The 17,079-nt window shown below is 41.7% G+C and overlaps 3 protein-coding genes across 4 annotated transcripts; 2 read left to right on the top strand and 1 right to left on the bottom strand.

The window, feature by feature from the left end:
• Nucleotides 1-525: 525 nt before the first annotated feature.
• On the top strand, nt 526-4,959 carry parla (presenilin associated, rhomboid-like a; the record flags this gene model as incomplete). The annotated part of the gene is made up of 10 exons (XM_079750334.1): nt 526-605; nt 1,123-1,330; nt 1,498-1,602; nt 1,685-1,817; nt 2,203-2,298; nt 2,772-2,921; nt 3,468-3,538; nt 3,784-3,885; nt 4,091-4,188; nt 4,468-4,959. The coding sequence occupies 10 exons, from the start codon at nt 526-528 to the stop codon at nt 4,592-4,594; spliced, it is 1,170 nt and encodes a 389-aa protein (XP_079606460.1). The 3' UTR covers nt 4,595-4,959.
• A 1,002-nt stretch (nt 4,960-5,961) lies between these two features.
• On the bottom strand, nt 5,962-8,412 carry extl2 (exostosin-like glycosyltransferase 2). Its single transcript, XM_079750469.1, has 5 exons — nt 8,280-8,412; nt 7,712-8,160; nt 7,527-7,597; nt 7,311-7,426; nt 5,962-7,134 (listed from the first exon to the last, which is right to left on the bottom strand). The coding sequence occupies exons 1-5, from the start codon at nt 8,282-8,284 to the stop codon at nt 6,705-6,707; spliced, it is 1,071 nt and encodes a 356-aa protein (XP_079606595.1). The 5' UTR covers nt 8,285-8,412; the 3' UTR covers nt 5,962-6,704.
• A 227-nt stretch (nt 8,413-8,639) lies between these two features.
• Nucleotides 8,640-14,860, top strand: LOC307086325 (putative oxidoreductase ZK1290.5). 2 transcript variants are annotated; one of them, XM_079751490.1, is made up of 8 exons: nt 8,640-8,893; nt 9,092-9,340; nt 10,262-10,363; nt 10,455-10,546; nt 12,789-12,971; nt 13,065-13,124; nt 13,578-13,703; nt 13,871-14,860. In XM_079751490.1, the coding sequence occupies exons 1-7, from the start codon at nt 8,827-8,829 to the stop codon at nt 13,671-13,673; spliced, it is 849 nt and encodes a 282-aa protein (XP_079607616.1). In that variant the 5' UTR covers nt 8,640-8,826; the 3' UTR covers nt 13,674-13,703; nt 13,871-14,860. The 2 variants fall into 2 exon arrangements, with proteins under 2 accessions (XP_079607616.1, XP_079607617.1); XM_079751491.1 differs by having other exon boundaries at nt 13,813-14,860.
• Nucleotides 14,861-17,079: the final 2,219 nt, after the last annotated feature.

Raw genomic sequence — 17,079 nt, 5'->3', positions numbered from 1 at the left:
ATATTTGTTTTTCTTCCCGATGATAATAGGTAAACTGGAGGGGAGCAGATCCACTGCAGATACTGCAGTGCAGCTGCCTAAATTTAAATTCAACCTTCTTCCCCTATTTCTGGAGCACTGACCAACTTGGGATCTCACTGGAACTTGTCCAGGTGGCAATAAAAAAAATGTAAAGCTTAGCTAAAGTACCCCAAACAAACACACGTGTACATGCAAGATTACCCACACCCACACACATCAAACATCCTCAAATTCAGATTTTAATCAAATAATTAAAATGTAATTGAATAGTAACTATTGTCTCTATGTTTGAAACTTTTACAGTTGGCATCCCATTTCTTTTTCGGGACTAATAAGTTATACGCCACTAGATGTCAGCAAAGCACTTTTACATTCAACTTAAAGATATTGTACCGTGACACGCAAAGCTAGACTAAAAGGGGGCTGTCTTGAGCCAGGTCACGTGTATCTTTGACTCGCCGTTGTGGGAGGGGCTTCAGACTGACTGCAGGGGTCATTGTAAACATGGCGTGGCGAGGATGTGTTATGCAATTGACCAAAACGGGGTTTATCAGATCTGCGAAGGCATCCCCTAGAGATAGCAGGTAAGTAAAATAATCTATAACTCTTGATACATTGTGTGGGCTGACACCGACAGTGATTCAATTGCATTTGCCTGCAAATTGATATTTATTCAATATCAGTGTGACATAACGTTAGCTCATAACGATGTATGTTTAAATAACTGCAAAGCATCATTGACAGTTCCTTACCAATAGTTAGTTTAATGAGCTCCGCTATGTATTGAAGCAAAATTATAAACAACTACGCAGATGCCTGAAAATTACGAAAGTTTACTACTATCATTGAAAGCACCTCTATCATGTTTTGTTTTTATGTATGTCACAATCACATCATGTATTTTAGTTGCATTGTTTTGTGTTTAGTGTGTCCTGAGGTATACGTAGTAATCGATTGTTTACAATAAAGAGATGGATGTTGAGGTCGTCAAATGTTGTCAAATGTTTAATCGGACCTGCTTGTGAAGGTCCGATTCAACATTTCTTGCTTGTGTTGTTGTTACATCAATTAACAAATACACCTTTTCCACCTTGGTTCAAGACTCAACCCACACAACCAGCAAAGATGTGCATTCCGTCGGGAAGCCAAAAGAACAGATACAAACAAAGGGAATGTTTCCCAAGAGACAGAGCTTGCCTCCTCCAAAGCAGGAGACCCAGTCAATGTTAAATCTCCTCCTCCACCACCTCCTGCACATTCTCCTAGGGCCCGACCAACGCTTTTTAAACCGTTTGTTTTCACAATAGGGGTATGTCACACTCTTGTATTCTTCCATTCCATCAAATTTGTATTATTAACCTGTACGTGCTGTGTTCTGTGTCCAGTCCCAGTTTCAAACCATATAAGGTGACAATGTCTGTTGTACCTGTTAGTACAATGGGAAGGTTTCGTTGTTGTGGTCTGACTCCATGCTAGTTTACAGGCTGTTCCTTTGGTGTGGCGGCCATATTGCAGTATGAGTCCCTGAAGTCGAGGTTCGACACAGTCAGGGAAGAGGCAAAACCAAATAAAGAATTGAAGGTGAGTCTGCAGCACTTCAAACAAAACGTTGAGACAAATCTCATTAAGTTGTATGAAGTTACCCGGTCAATGTGTGCTCCAGGGTTCAGAGGACATGACCTACTGGCACAACTGGTGGAACCAGCTGAACGGTGTCCAGAAGCAGCTGATCCTTCTGCTGTCTTCGGCAGACGACTTATGGAGCAGCTTTTCCGAGGGACAGAGGACCACTGCCGGTACGCCATGCTGAACACAATACACGCTGTGACTCGGTTGGATGTTATTCTCATTGATGACCACACTCCTTGCCTCAAATCTAGCAAATGTCTGAAATGGTATGGAAATGCATCCATAAAAGATGAATGAAAAGTATTTTATTCCCAATAGCTGTCCTAAAAGCACTGCAAACCATGACATCATGTGCCTTATTGCTTTTCATGAATCTGGCACTAAAATGGTTATTCTGACTACTTAGTTGGATTTCACAAAATAAGCACAAAGTAACATAAAATAGTCATTTATGAAAACAGTATAGTAACAGTTTATTTGAATGTATTGATTAAACATCAACACTCTGCATTGGTTAGGGTCTTCAGTGCTTGTCCTTCTTGCTCTCTCTAGGTATTATAGCGGTCAATGCCCTGGTGCTGTGCTGCTGGAGAATCCCATCTTTGCAAAGAACCATGATCAAATACTTCACAGCCAACCCAGCCGCCAGTGAGTTGGATCTTTGTTAAGTACTTCTAGACGTAGTGCATTTTACAAAATAGTTACATAGAATACCAAAGATCAAGAGCCAGAACAGGAACAGACTTGGTGATGGTATTATAATCCAAGACTTTTATAAGGCTTGTATAGGAAGCATTGGTTTACAATGTATTGTGAAATGAACCCAGTGTATGGCAAAACGTTAACCAGCATGTCGTCACTAATACTACACCATACACGGCTGTGGTGTTTTCCCCAAGCCGAAAGGGACTTGGTTCAATCCCCCTGTTTCAAAGTCCTACCTGTAACTCCATCTACCAGGTCCTTATGGCAAATTCACTGCTTTGGAAAAGGTCCAAAGCGGTTAATTAATAGCGAATTAATAGTGAATAACAACAGTGAATAGTGAATCAACAGTGAATAATAACAGAATAGGACCTGTTTGCCTATTGTTGATGTTCTACTTCATCCTCTGCATCCAGAGACGCGGTGCCTTCCCATGGTCCTCTCCTCCTTCAGCCACTACTCGGCCTTCCACATGGTGGCCAACATGTACGTACTGTGGACCTTCTCCACCAGCGTCGTCTCCCTCCTAGGCAGGGAGCAGTTCCTCGCCGTCTACCTCTCCGCTGGTACGAATACTCCCCTGCTGAAGCAACTATTGGTGATATCATAAAAAGACGTAATTATCGTACACCGACGAGCAGAGTGGTCGTGTGGGTGATAACGGCATTCTGCGTCAGAGCAGTTTTTGGGGAGACTTTTGTTTTGAAAATGCATATTGGCTCACTGGTTGGGTTCAATTGCATCGCTTGCATGTTACAAGGGTGTTTAGTCAAATCGAAAATTAATTGAATCCAGTGCTCTGCCTCCTGTTTAAGTCAAGTTAGACTTGTATCGTTTTGAATTGCCTCAACTCCACTAGCAGAAAGAGAAGAGAAAGGAGAAAAAGTGACTTTTTATCAAACAAAAACAACAATCATAAAAGACATCTCTATATTTGTTTTAAAGTAGTCGGCCATTTATGATACATTTAAATTTGATTACAGGAAGTGGATTGGATCGACAGAGGGTATTATTTCTAGTAGTATTTCTTACGTGTTGGTGATTGCTGTGTAAATGTTTGGATGCTACCTGCCGGCCTCAGCTCACACACCTTTATTTTTGTCTTGTTGCAGGTGCGATCTCCAACATGGTTAGCTACTGCTGTAAGACAGCCACTGGTCGGCTGTATCCCTCATTAGGAGCGGTAAGCCATCCTTGATGACCTCATCATATTTTTGTAGAGAGAGAGAATGACCTGTAGCATAGGACCACAGGTTAGAATCGAACCTGGGTCGCTTCAAGGTGTAAAGCCTCCATGGTGAGCGCACTAGCGGTTTTGACCCACCAAACCTCATTTTATGATAGGTTAGAAAAGGAAATACAAAACAATACCAATAAAGCTATTCACCTAAAATACTATCTGATGTGCTCTCGTTGTTTGAACTCCAGTCCGGTGCGGTGATGACTGTGCTGGCAGCGGTGTGCGCCAAGGTGCCAGAGGCCAAACTGGGCATAATTCTCCTTCCCATGGTCACGTTTACAGCAGGGAATGTAAGGTGACATACACCAAGGGGACTGCGTCAGAGTGTGTATGTATGTTGTCTCGGGATTTAAAGTGCATGTAACCTTCAAACTGAGCGGGAGTTTCCATTTTAAAGTAGCCCATTGACGGAGTAGATGAACTTGTTGACGTTTACATTACTCAATGCCCGGCTGCCCTTGTCTGTCATCCTGACTCTTGTTTTTCTGTCCCCAGGCCTTGAAGGCCCTTATCGCCATGGACACAGCGGGACTGGTAATGGGCTGGCGGTATTTGGATCATGCAGCTCACCTGGGAGGAGCTCTTTTTGGAGTGTAAGTGTCGTGCCTAGGTAGAAAACATTATAAGAATACATATTAGTAGCATATTGATAACAATGATGTTATTATTGGGTTTGGAAACAAATCCAATATAAACCTAAAAGTCGAAATATGCATCATAGAAAACAGAAAGAGTTGAAATTCCCTATGGGTGTTCCTACTATTATCTCAAAGGTTTACATCCTAGTTAACAAGTTAACCTTTTTTTCTGCACTAATTCCCTGAGGTAGATATGTTTGTAATCTCCTTTCTATCTGACGGTTTCTGATGCAGATGGTACGTAGCGTACGGCCACAAAGTGATCTGGAGGAACAGGGAGCCGTTTGTGAAGCTTTGGCATAACCTCCGTTCCCCTGGTAACGGTGGGAGGCGGCCAGGCAGCGGACCAGGGTCTCTGTGAGGCTCTCACACAGCCACGCACCCTCGGGTGGGGTCACCCCACCCACACGTTCACTAACTTATGAGACGGTCAGTGAACTGAACATGTTGTGTTTGCACAGCTGTATTGGTTTCATGACCTGAGGTTGTTGCACTGGTAAAAGGAGAGCTCAAGAAGCTGATGGGAGGGATGGGATAACTGGTGTTGGTCAACAAGGTTTGATTGCTGTTATTGGTGCAGAATAAGACCAGGGACCAGCTCCAAGAAGTTGGTTATGGAAACTTAAACCTGAAGTCTGGGGTTCATTCGGAAAGTTTGTGTTCATTGCAGGCTTTTAAAACCATCATCAATCCCACTGTGGAAAACCATGCAAGAGGTTGTTATGAAAGGACATGATTATGATGATCGGCTATTATAGCCTACAAATGTTTTGCGGGAGTTTGACAATACAAACCAATTGGAAGCTGATTAAATAATAAAATTATGAGAACTGGATGCTCTACTGGCTACATGTTTTCTTACTGTATACTATTTAACAAGTTCTTGTCCAATTAGCATTGAAATGGTACTTATCTTATTTTATTTGTGCGCTATCATAACAGAGAATAATGAATGGTTGCATTTTCTGTGACATTTGTAACACTAAATGTAGATGTTAAGTCTTAAACAAAGTTTGGAACAATGGGATTATCCACAATGAGTGTAATTTAGAGTGACTGCTGCAGATACAGAGAACACTCAAGTGTTGTTACTGCTTAATTGTCAAATCGGTTGACAACTGAAAAATTCTGGCTTTTAATCAATTCTGAAACAAACAAAAATCCCTTCCACCCCACGTCTTGGTTTGCATTTCACCATAACATTGACAATAAAGTCTGGAATAGTTTCAGAGAGACTTTTTAACCTTCCCCTAGGCAAACAATCTCTCCTCTCAATCTTGATCTGAGAGTGTTAGTTATCAGTATTGGTATCATTCAATAAAAGTGTTACTTCCACATGATGGTGATAGTTCCCGTTTCTAATGTTATGGAATGAACTGCTCATTGTGGTTGAACATGTTGAGTTATTTATGTTCCAATTTAGAAATCATTTGTATTGTGCTTGGTGTATTACACATACTTGGAAAGATAACCCCTTTAAGGAATTTCAATAACTTTAGTTTATTCAACAACATCCAGCATAAAATGAGGTATACATTTGCATGCATTAATCAAATATAATCAAATATAATCATATAATCCATGTAATGTGTCAGTTAATAGCTTATTAAACTTCTGAATTGTTAACAAATTTACAGGTTTATGAGCTATCCTTGCATTACAGGACCAATAACCGTTGAAGCATATGTCTTAACTACATTGAGATCATACATTTATAAATATGGCAGGTAATTTATTAGACCAGTTCATTCAACATGAATCTTAATATTATGGAGACATAACAAAAATGCTTGTTGAAATGGATTCAAGTATAAAAATGTACCTAATAGAAAATGTACCTAATTTTGGAAGAAAGGCAAAACAGGCAACCAACTCTATTTGTTGAGAAATTGTCAAAGCTTAATTTGTAAAACCTGAGATGAAAAACATGCATGTTTACACTAATGACCCTCTTAGACCGAACAGGTTCGTATGCGTCCATCTTTCAAAACTGCTTCTTGTAACTCCTGTATTTCCACTGAGGCAACAACAGATCATCAACATTTAATTGATCATTTCCATCCATCAGATTTTTTGGTTCCTTTTGACTGAGAAACACACAGTCAAGAATATGAACAGGCAGTGTTTATAATTCTTACATTTTCCCTGAAGATGTCAAAGGATGAAACATTTCCCATGTTATCACCACTTTGTATCTTCAATGAGGTATCCTTGTAATCAGCTCTCAATATTTCTTAATTAATTCTTGAGAAATTAGCAAAATAAGTGTAGCAAAACAATCGCTGAGTGTATCCTGCATTCCTATATCCTGTGTTGAAAACACAAACCTTTCAGGACCATGGGTCCTGAAAACAACCCCCCACTCCGACCCTGCCAGTCAAGGCCCCTACACTTACAAGAGTGTTCCTCGAGTCCTTCTCTCCGTTAAGGCCCCAGCGGCTTGCCTTCACACCACTACAGCATCCCTGACGTCAGCCTTTGTTCTTGTGGTTAGCGTAGCTGGGGAATCCAAACTGGCAGAGCATGAGGTTGGAGAAGCAGAGGGGCATTGAGCCGTAGATCTGCGCCAGCCTGTTCAGACAGTAGGACCTCTGGAGTAGGTGTTCAGGCCGATGCCACATCCCCAGGTACCCACTGCCCGCCTCCTTCTCTAGGTTACGGAAGTCCACGGGTTTGACGAACACCCCCGACGGCCGGCTGGCCACGATGCCCTTTGACCTCGGCGTGCCCTGGAACGACCTCGGCTGTTGTGCCAAATAGAGGGAAACGGCGAAGTTCATGGCGATGTCATCGCAGTTTTGCGTTTCGTCCACCAGCTGGTGCACTGCTTGAGGTTGCTCCTGGAAGAGCTGCAGGTAGCGGCGGTGGAAGAATGCAGCACCGATCAGCACCATGGAGTACCTGCCATGAACGAATAGTGAGAAATGTACAAAGAAGCCCGGTTTCATGGTAACTTAATACAGGGGTAACACTGAACCATATATGCAAATATTAGTTTGCAGTTTGTAGACAGTCAGTAGCCTTATTACAAAATGGCTATCTATATTCCTATATGATGGACGTAAATCATGTCCTACCTGTCTCCTCCACCAATCTCTGGATCTTGCAGCTCAAAGCTACCATAGGTATAGGTTCCTCCTGCTGTGACCACGTGTTTCCGGGGTACAAACCCAACAATTTGATCGGGAAATTGCTGTGGAGCACATGGATACATGGCCATCAAACCAACATACTTATGCATTGGTTCCAATGACACATTCACAGTTATGTTTGAACTATTCTACAGGAATTACCTTCCAGACAGAAAAAGCAAAACTGATGTCCGGGACACTGACCAGGGTGTCATCATCCAGCATCAACACAGCTACAAATTCGGCAAAGATGAGAGTAGGTCAACAGGGAGCCGAACAAAACGCAACGCTTGCAGAGGCATTAACACAGCATCCAAACAATTTAATCAAGACTCATATGCACTTACGATCTGTATCAATCTCCGGGAATGCTTGAAGCCGGTTTCGCATTCGGTTGGTACTCTGCTCCTTGAAGATCACCTCCACAGGATGTGGTCCCAGGGAGTTCCAAAGCTTTTGGGGTGTCTGCTCTCCGACATTATTCCAGACTATGATTATTTTCTGGAGATGAGGCATTGCCTGGTAATGGTTTAGCAATTTAAGCAGAACGTCTGTTCGGTTAAAGGTCTGAATGACAATAGTAAATTTCTCCTCCGTGTCTTCTGTACTGTAGACATGATTGTCAGGTAAGGGTTTGTTGGCTGCTGCTCTTCGTAACGCCCCAAGGACATCATTGGTGCGGCTCTGCTCCTCGGCGGGCGGCAGGAGAGCGGTAAGAGCTGCACCGACCAAGAGCAGCAGCAGGAGAGGCCAGACTAAATGAATTCTCCTGAGGTTGATGCAGGCACGGGGGACCCTGTGTTATGGGAGAGAGCACTCGAATGAACAGGACTCCGAGCGATACTTACACATGGGTTACTGGAAGAGATAATCACAGACAAGATCAGTATACCATGCAACTTTTAGAACATTCACCTCATTTCGTCGTCACTGTTGATTTGGCATTATAGATAGATTCCACTGTTTGTTGACAGGCACCAGAAAGCGGATGGAAGAGCAGCTCTGCTATTGGCTAGCCAGCTAACAGCTTGCGGTAGGGTTAGGAATCATCTCACTCGCGTCATTAAAATACTTTATTTTGTTTGCAGTGAAAACGAATAGTTTATCATTCTTCACCAATAAGCTAATGTTAAGTTTACCAACCAGGTTACTCGCTGTGATTCTCGCCCACGTGTTATGTAGTTGCAAACAGTAATCCCTTGCAGAGTGCCCGTCTGCGACGTCTAGTAACTCCTCCCCTAGTGGGCGTAACCGGAAAGTCACTGCACAGGTTGGTTGAGTTCTGAATGATTTAACAGAGATGACTCTCACCCAAAACCTTTTTGGATTAGGTCGACTACTACGGAAGCAGTGTTTTAAACCAGTAAAACATGAACAGCTAAACGGTGTTATATGAAAACTTCAGTGCACTGATTGTGTTTAGTTGAAGTTAGGGTTGAAGTTATTAGTCTGTTCCCAAAACATGGCATCGTCGGTATTTCCTAAGGTGCCGCTGTCTAATGGACTACAGATACCAATGCTTGGGCTAGGTAAATTGTATTCGGCTAATCTCTTATTGTAATCTCCTTTTGTTGCCTCTGTCTTTTTGTTTTTCAGGTTGATTCTTTGCAACGTAGGTGTTGTGCGTGATGGTAGACCTCTTCGATGGCCTCAAACGTTTGACTACACTGCAGCAGAACTAACCTGGTCCCTACTGTTGACTAACTGACTCGACTATATCTCTCAAGGGACCTCACATAGAGGAGGGTACAGTCATGAAGCGGTTCTACATGCACTCAAAAAGTGCGGCGTGCGGCATATTGACACCGCAAAGCGGTACGGCTGTGAGGAACAACTGGGAACAGCCATCAGAGAGAGTGGGGTTCCCAGGGGCGACCTTTGGCTCACCAACAAACTCTGGCCTGGCGACTATGGATACCAAGCGGCCAAGCAGTCTTGTCTTGACTCCTGCTCTCGGATGGGTGTGGAATATTTTGGTATGAGTTAGTTCATTCATTTAAAATAAAAGCCGGCCCGTTTTTAACTTTTATATTTGATGGAAGTGTGGGAGAATTTTACGATACTCTTAGAAGGCTTACCAATATCATGCCTTATTTGCTTTATGAATGAGATAAGGGTGGAAAACAGAGTAGAAAGGTCATCCGATGTTCAGTGCCACCAGTGTGCACGGATCAAATCCTGATCGTGACACAAAATTGTGTTGTGGAACAATTAAACTCTAAAAAGGAAAGAGATCAGAAAACAAGTGAATAAAGTTTGAGGCTTTGATTTAGAATTTGAATATAAAAGCCGGGCTTGTTGGTAGAACACCTGCTTATCCAGTTTCTGCACACAGTTTTTAAGCCTGAAGGCATCTATCCCTGCACATACCGTAGATGTATGTCGATCTGAACAAACCTGAAATCTCTCCGGATGCTACTGCCTTGTGATAAGCTTTGGATAAGCTTTCTAAGAAGCAAGGGTCTCCTCAGAGGCCTCAAGTGTTTTATCACGCTTTCTCATTCATATAGAATACAAGGCATGATATTGATTATAATCCTTCTATGGGTATAGTTAAATTCTCCCATTGTTATTGTTTCATTTAAATAATGTTTGTCAATATATTATCTATACCTTATGTATAAATGCTGGTATGTGTATGGAATGCCGTCTGAGACTTGAACTGTAGACATTATAGAGAATGATGGAAAACCTGCTCTTAGTGGTGTTCTATAAATTGCTTGGGACATAATAGTCGCTAAATGTCTTAGAGGTAATAGTAAAAACCCTTGAATTCCCTTTCATTACTTTACTCATCATTTCGTTCCTCCCTCGACACTCTGTTCCTGTATTTCGTAAACCCTTTGTTGCCTCACTGTATCGATCCATTTGAACTCTGGTTCTCTTCCTCTTTCCAGACTTGTATCTGATGCATTGGCCTGGGTGTCAGCAAAATGGCCTCTCCAACAGAGAGGTCCGAGCAGAGACCTGGAGAGCCCTTCAGGAGCTTCATGACCAGGGTAAGCTTCTCGTAAAAGTCCAAACAAAATAATGTTGGTTCACCTTGAACCAGGTCACGTGACGCACTTAACACCACTGTTCTTTCTGTAGGGGTGTGCCGTGCTATTGGAGTCAGCAACTTTTTGGTCCCCCACCTAGAACAGCTCAAGGAGGACTGTAGTGTCTTACCACATGTAAATCAAGTAAGGGTTCCACCGAGTACAATCATAAATACAGCTTGGTATATCAAATTCAAATAAATAATTATATCAAAAGCGTACTAGACAGGGCCCAGTTTCCCGATAACGAAGGATCCACGAATTCTCACGAACGATCTTTAGAAATATGAAAAAAAAGTCTGTTTCACAAAACTCCTCTTAACATTAACGCGTGTGCACCGCTCTAACGATGTTTGTAGGCTTGTAACTGTACAACTGACACAGTGCTGAAATGGGCTCTGTAGGAGGGAAAGACGCAGGAATGTTGTTAGATGAAACAGTATTTTGTTGCAGCAAAAAATATCTCCCCATCAAAGCCAAAAGCAGAGTAGCCTACGAAAAGAATAGGCTACACTTATGTGATTGCTAAAAATATTAAAACACAATTGATTAGGCCTAGGCCAACATATGCTATATTGCTAAACAGCCTATTGCGTTATTGTTAAATTAATTAATTGCTCACTATATCACACTATATCACACCCTCCGGAAACAGGGAAGGCCTTTTGCAAAATGGGGGACAAGGCTCAAAAGAGGAGAGAAACTTTCAAAGCAGAAGAACTTTACATTCACCTTGAGGAGGTAGAAGCCAACCACGGCCTGTTATTCGACCGGTTCAAAAGGGCCCACACGAACAAGCAAAAATCTAAGAAGCGGGGGGAAATAGCAGAGAGAATGAACGCGGTCACTGGTACCAATAGGTCCGGTGTGGAGGTCTGAAAAAAATGGCAGCACTTTGTAAGTCTGACCAAAAAAAAGAAAACATTGGTACTTCGACATCATACAATTTAGGCTGGCGCGGGGGCGAACACGGCACAGTCCCTCAACGATGAGGAAGAGCGAGCAAAGGCCATCATAGGCTTCCCAGCCTCCCAAGGCATCCCCGGGGGAGTGGATATCCATGCGGGTACCACGGAAGAGGGAGATCCTTCAAGGGAGCAATGGCAGGAGGATTAGGGACCCAGGATCCTCCCCCCAGTCCACCTCGGCTGGCGCCTACTCAACCCTTCCAACCGCCTCAACTGCCACAGCCTCAATAAGCGCATTTAACAGCTGCCAATGCAGCCAAGACCTGGTGGAGTTGGAGAGGGAGAAAGTGAGTCTGCTGAAGGACTTCTGTGGTCTTCTGAGGGAAGCCGCCGAGCGAGACTCCAGATTCCAAGAGGAGGTGATGGTTCTGAGGAGGGCAAAATTGGAGACTGCTGCACGTCAGCTTGCCCTTGAGGAGAAGTTTGGGCAGCAGCACCTTTCCATCATTCTCCCAGAGCAACAAGGTAATGCATATTTCCAGTACATTTTAAGGTATTTGATATGGATGTTGGGAAAGATAAATGAGCTGTGAACACATTTTCATGGGGCATTTTTGTTCTCTTTCTAGATGCCCAAGCTGAATAGACAACGGAAGGATTCCGGGTGGTTGTTTTTTTTCTTTGAGTTTTGAGACAGACAGAAAATCCAACAGAAAATAAAAAAAACTTTGTTTGTCAAAACTGATGTGCATTTGTCATTCTTCTATTTACCACGACGCAGTTGTAACAGTGTCATGAAATGACTATGGTTCACAATGTTTCTTTCAATTGCTGCCTAATATGAAGCACAAAGGTCTCCACAAATGAGATAGCATACACTTCAGTGCCCGCAATAGTAGATGAGTGGCTGTGGTACTTTTATTGTCGCGAATGTGTGCATCTTGTTGAAGCTGTTAAAATGACTCTTGGTTTAAATCCTTGAAAAGAAAAAGATTTGTCTGGCTACATAGCATCATTAAAAAGCAATTTTGGCCATAGACTATAATAATACTATAAAACTTGTTTTATAGTATTATTATAGTCTATGGCCAAATTAGCTGGGTATTGATTGTGGGAGAGTGGCGGCTCCTCTGACAGTGGTTATCCTCTTCGGCCTTACCTCTTCACACCAGTTTTCTTTGTATGTTTGTTTTGTTTTTTTTGCTTTTGGGAAACGGTGTGAAAACTGATGCTCGTACGACGAATTTCACGAAACAGTCAGGCAAACGATGCTTTCGAGAAACTGGGCCCATGACCGTTGTCTGTTCTATGATACGCTTAGTAATTAATGGAGAAAAAAAGATAAGTGACCTAACAGAAGCTTATACAAGAACAGCAATTTAATGCTGTAGAAGATTGCAATTACACAGGTGATGTTAAAAGCATGCATGCAACATCCTATTCTTAAAGTGTGTGTGTGTGTGTGTGTGTCCTACCAGGTGGAGTACCACGTGTACCAGCAGCCCAGGCAGCTGTTGGAGTACTGCCATGGGGAGGGCATCGTGTTTCAGGGGTACTGCCCCCTGGCCAAGGGACAAGCTCTGGGGGACCCAACGGTCCTCAAACTGGCAAAGAAGTACAGACGCACGCCTGCCCAGATCTGCATCCGCTGGAGCATACAGGTAGATATGGCTTCAAAAACGTACCACATTCGTTTTTTTAATAAAGCGTTCCCACTTAATTTGTGGTAAATGTGAGATTTTATTTCCTTTCAGAATGGAGTCGTCACAATACCTAAATCGACCAAAAAGGAGAGGATAGAAGAGAACTGCCAAGTAGGTTAACAACACAACCGAACCTTTGCATGTAGCTGCACACACTTTTTTTCATCTCCTTTAAAGAGAACATATCATACCACCAGGTGTGATTGTGATTAGCCATTACAAGCCGTTTTGAAAATGTGCAGCTTCTGACATCACAAGTGGGTGTGTCCACCTTAGATGTATGACAGATAGATGAGCAATGTTTGCTACAGTCCACTAGGTAGGATGGTAGACTGATCCATCCAGCACACATCTAGGTTGACACGCCCACCTGTGATGTCAAAAAGCTACACATTTTCAAAATGGCTTGTAATGGCTAATCACACTCACACCTGGTGGTATACGACCCCTTTAAAAGTTACGAGGGAGCTGCGGAGGGCTAGGGGGGTTTGGCAGTCACCTCATGACCTAATAGTCAAATGCTCACTCCTACTTCTGCCATTCTCCTCCTGGTTGCCACGGCAGGTGATTGGCTTCCAACTGGACGAAGAGGACATGGCAGCACTGGGCAAGTTGCATGATGGGAGACATGTGAGCTGGGACCCTACTGATGTGAAGTAACCCAAACAAGGAGTGGAATAACACTGAGGCGTATGTATCTGTCCCTAAGATATTCTAAACGTAACATTACTCAATTATTAAATGCATGTTCATTAGTTTGTTCTGTTACACTTCATTCTATATATTCTTTATATTATAGGAGGGGCATAGTGATCCTGTGATGGCTGATGCCTGGTTTATTGAATGTGCTCTTACAGGTCTTCAGCTTTGACCTCCTCCCTGAATATATGAGGGACCTCCACGAGCTCCACTGTGACCGGAAGCTTATTCGCCTTAAGGTTCATGCTATGGAAAGGATAAATACACACTCACTCCCACACACAAACTGAAGAATGCTATACACTACCATGCCTTGCATTAGGAAGATATGATTTGTTTTATTGGGTACTGTCAGACTGAAGGAGCCTTATGTCAGAGAGTGACCTAGAGAAAAGTATTCACACTTTTATTTCTAGCAGGATAGACTACGGTAATGCCCTTTTAACTGGGATTCCCAAAAAAACTATAAAGCAACTACAAACTATACAAAATGCTGCTGCTAGGGTGCTAACCAGGACTAAAAGGAGTGAGCACATCACCCCTATCCTAATGTCCTTACACTGGCTTCCTGTTATTTATAGAATTGATTTTAAAGCTCTACTTTTTGGTTTTAAAGCGCCTAATGGCATTGGACCAAATTATATACATGACATGTTCATACAGTACATCCCAGCCAGATCACTGAGGTCTCAAAACAAAAATCTTTTGGTTCAAACTACTGCCAAAACAAAATGTGGTGAGTCAGCCTTTAGTGTTTATGCAGCTAAACTTTGGGACAAACTGCCAGAAGAAATTAAAAATGCTCCCACAACTTCTATTTGTAAATCAAAACTAAAGAATAAGCTCTTCGGTGATGCATACTATTAAAATTTCTAATGTTTTCCTTCTCTTTTTTATTTTTATTCTTATCCATTTATATTTTAATGTCAGATTCATATCTGAAATGTTACGGAAGGTCCTTTTTATTTTTTATTTATTTTTATCTTTTTCTCTTAATTTTTATAGTAAATGTGTGATTTCATTGAAGGTCTTTCGTTATATTGCTTGCATGTACTTCTTCACTATAAATGATACTGTTGTCTTTTTCTCTGTAAAGCAAATTGAATTGCTTGATGTAAGAAATGCGCTATACAAATAAAATTGCCTTGCCTTGCCTTGCCTTACCTTAATGTCAAACGTTTTTGTGGCTTTTTTTTTTCTGGAGACTGGGGGAGGGCATCGTGTTTCAAGGGTATTGCCCCCTGGCCAAGGGACAAGCTCTGGGGGACCCAACCGTCCTTAAACTGGCAGAGAAGTACAGACGGGCGCCTGCCCAGATCTGCATATGCTGGAGCATAATGGTCATGGTCATGGAGCGTAATGGTCTCTATGATGTCTATGATGTGTGATGGACGACAGGATCCCAAAACATAAAATAACCACAGCATATCACAGAGGAATGTATCCGCTTGACACCTTCCACATATATTGTCAGGGAAAGGTCAAAGTAATTTATATACATCTCAAAGGCCGCTCATAAAGAGTTTTGATAGGATAACGGTAAACTGAAATGCTTTGATTTTTGATTTTCTGATTCTTAATGGACACCTTGATAACATTAATATAATTAAATTATGTTTTTCTGTTCACTTCAAAAGTGTATTGCAGCAAAAGTGTATTGCATTGTATTGTGTACATTTGATCCATATTCACACCTCATACTATGGCTCTCAGAACGAGATTGTCACAACACCCAAATCGACCAAAATCGAAAGAGTACGAAAAAACGGACGCAAGTATAGAGTAATTAACATCAAACATACAATATAATGTTGCTGTTTGCTTTGTTATAATCTCACAAGTAAGTCATGTATTTCCCTCATGTCATCTCTGATCCTCTCCTAGGTGTTTGGGTTTCAGCTCGAGGACGCGGACATGGAAGAACTGACCAAGTTGCATGATGGGAGACACGTGTCCTGGGATCCGACCAATGTGGAACGAAACATGGTTGCAGCGTTTCTTCCCACTGCAGACCTACATACCACCTGCACACCTGTTGCACATTCAGTAATCAGTATGCACATGTTCAACCAGCCATCTCCACACATACATGGCAACATGGAACACCTGTCCGTGTATCTTTTTCAACCAACCTATGCAATAAACAAGTCTTCCAACACCACCACCCTGCGTCCTTTGGTCTTGGGAAGCCCAATAGAAGTCACTTAGGTGGAGTGTGGCAGCCAACTAGATGGCATGTAGCATGGACCTTGTTACATATATATCTCTATAGAACACTTAAAACAGTATACACTATATAACACCAAACACCATACACACCATACAGTAAAAGAACAACCTATAGAACAATTCAGGCCAATATGGACACTATAATGCTATATAACAGTAAACACCATACAGGACTGCAGTGTGACAGAATGATAAACTATATAACTCTTGACACAATGGAATACTTGATAAACTATAGAACCATACAGGATAATAAGTATGGCCACTGAATCATGATAGAACCCTAAGCTCCATCGACACTACACAACTCTAAATACCCTACTGAACAACTGCATAGTATAGACCATTAAACTATCGACACATATTAGTAGGCATATATATATGACAAACTCAAATCACAATGTCGCCTCCTACAGGGTGGCGATAGGCAAGGCAGTGCCATAGACGATAAGGAATCGCGTTTATATCATTTTTTTATTGATATAGTCTTAAATTATGTGTTCAAAGCTCACAAATGTTTTAATATGATAATAAAAATATCAATTGTAAAAACAGCCACAACAATAATAGCATTAACAATCATAACACATAATTACAAATTATTATACAAAAGTGTAAATTACAAATATACACTTTTGTTGAATTGTTTGAAATTAGAAGATAAATCACGGTAGAAAACATGTCTGCAATTGACTATCTTTATAATAAAAATCTTAAAAGCAGAGATTTGCTCTTTAAATAGTTATTCTTTAAATAGTTGTGGGAAATGTAGTTCTCTTTTAAATGGACGATACCAATCCGTTAAATTATTGAATATAGGCTACATAAATGTTAAATATATTATATTTTCAACTGATGATATAAGTGACTTATATCTCAAACACAATATTAAACACGAGTGCCAAAGTGTTATTTATTGTAACAATTAAAAGCCAAAAGAGCCAAGTATATACCCCCACTTGTTGCAATATTACCCACGGACCGTTTGAGTAGAGTCTCTTCCACTGTCGGATTACAACCGAGAGTACCGCTCTAAGCTTCTCCAGACGCAAACGTCGATTAAAACCAAAGTAAGTGTTGCAAATACATGTTTTACGATTCGGATTGTGAAAGGGGTGATTGGTTATTCGCAGGTTTA

Source organism: Pollachius pollachius (genome assembly GCF_949987615.1).
Source record: "Pollachius pollachius genome assembly, chromosome: 14".
Taxonomy (NCBI): domain Eukaryota; kingdom Metazoa; phylum Chordata; class Actinopteri; order Gadiformes; family Gadidae; genus Pollachius; species Pollachius pollachius.
This window is presented reverse-complemented; position numbering and strand designations above follow the sequence as displayed.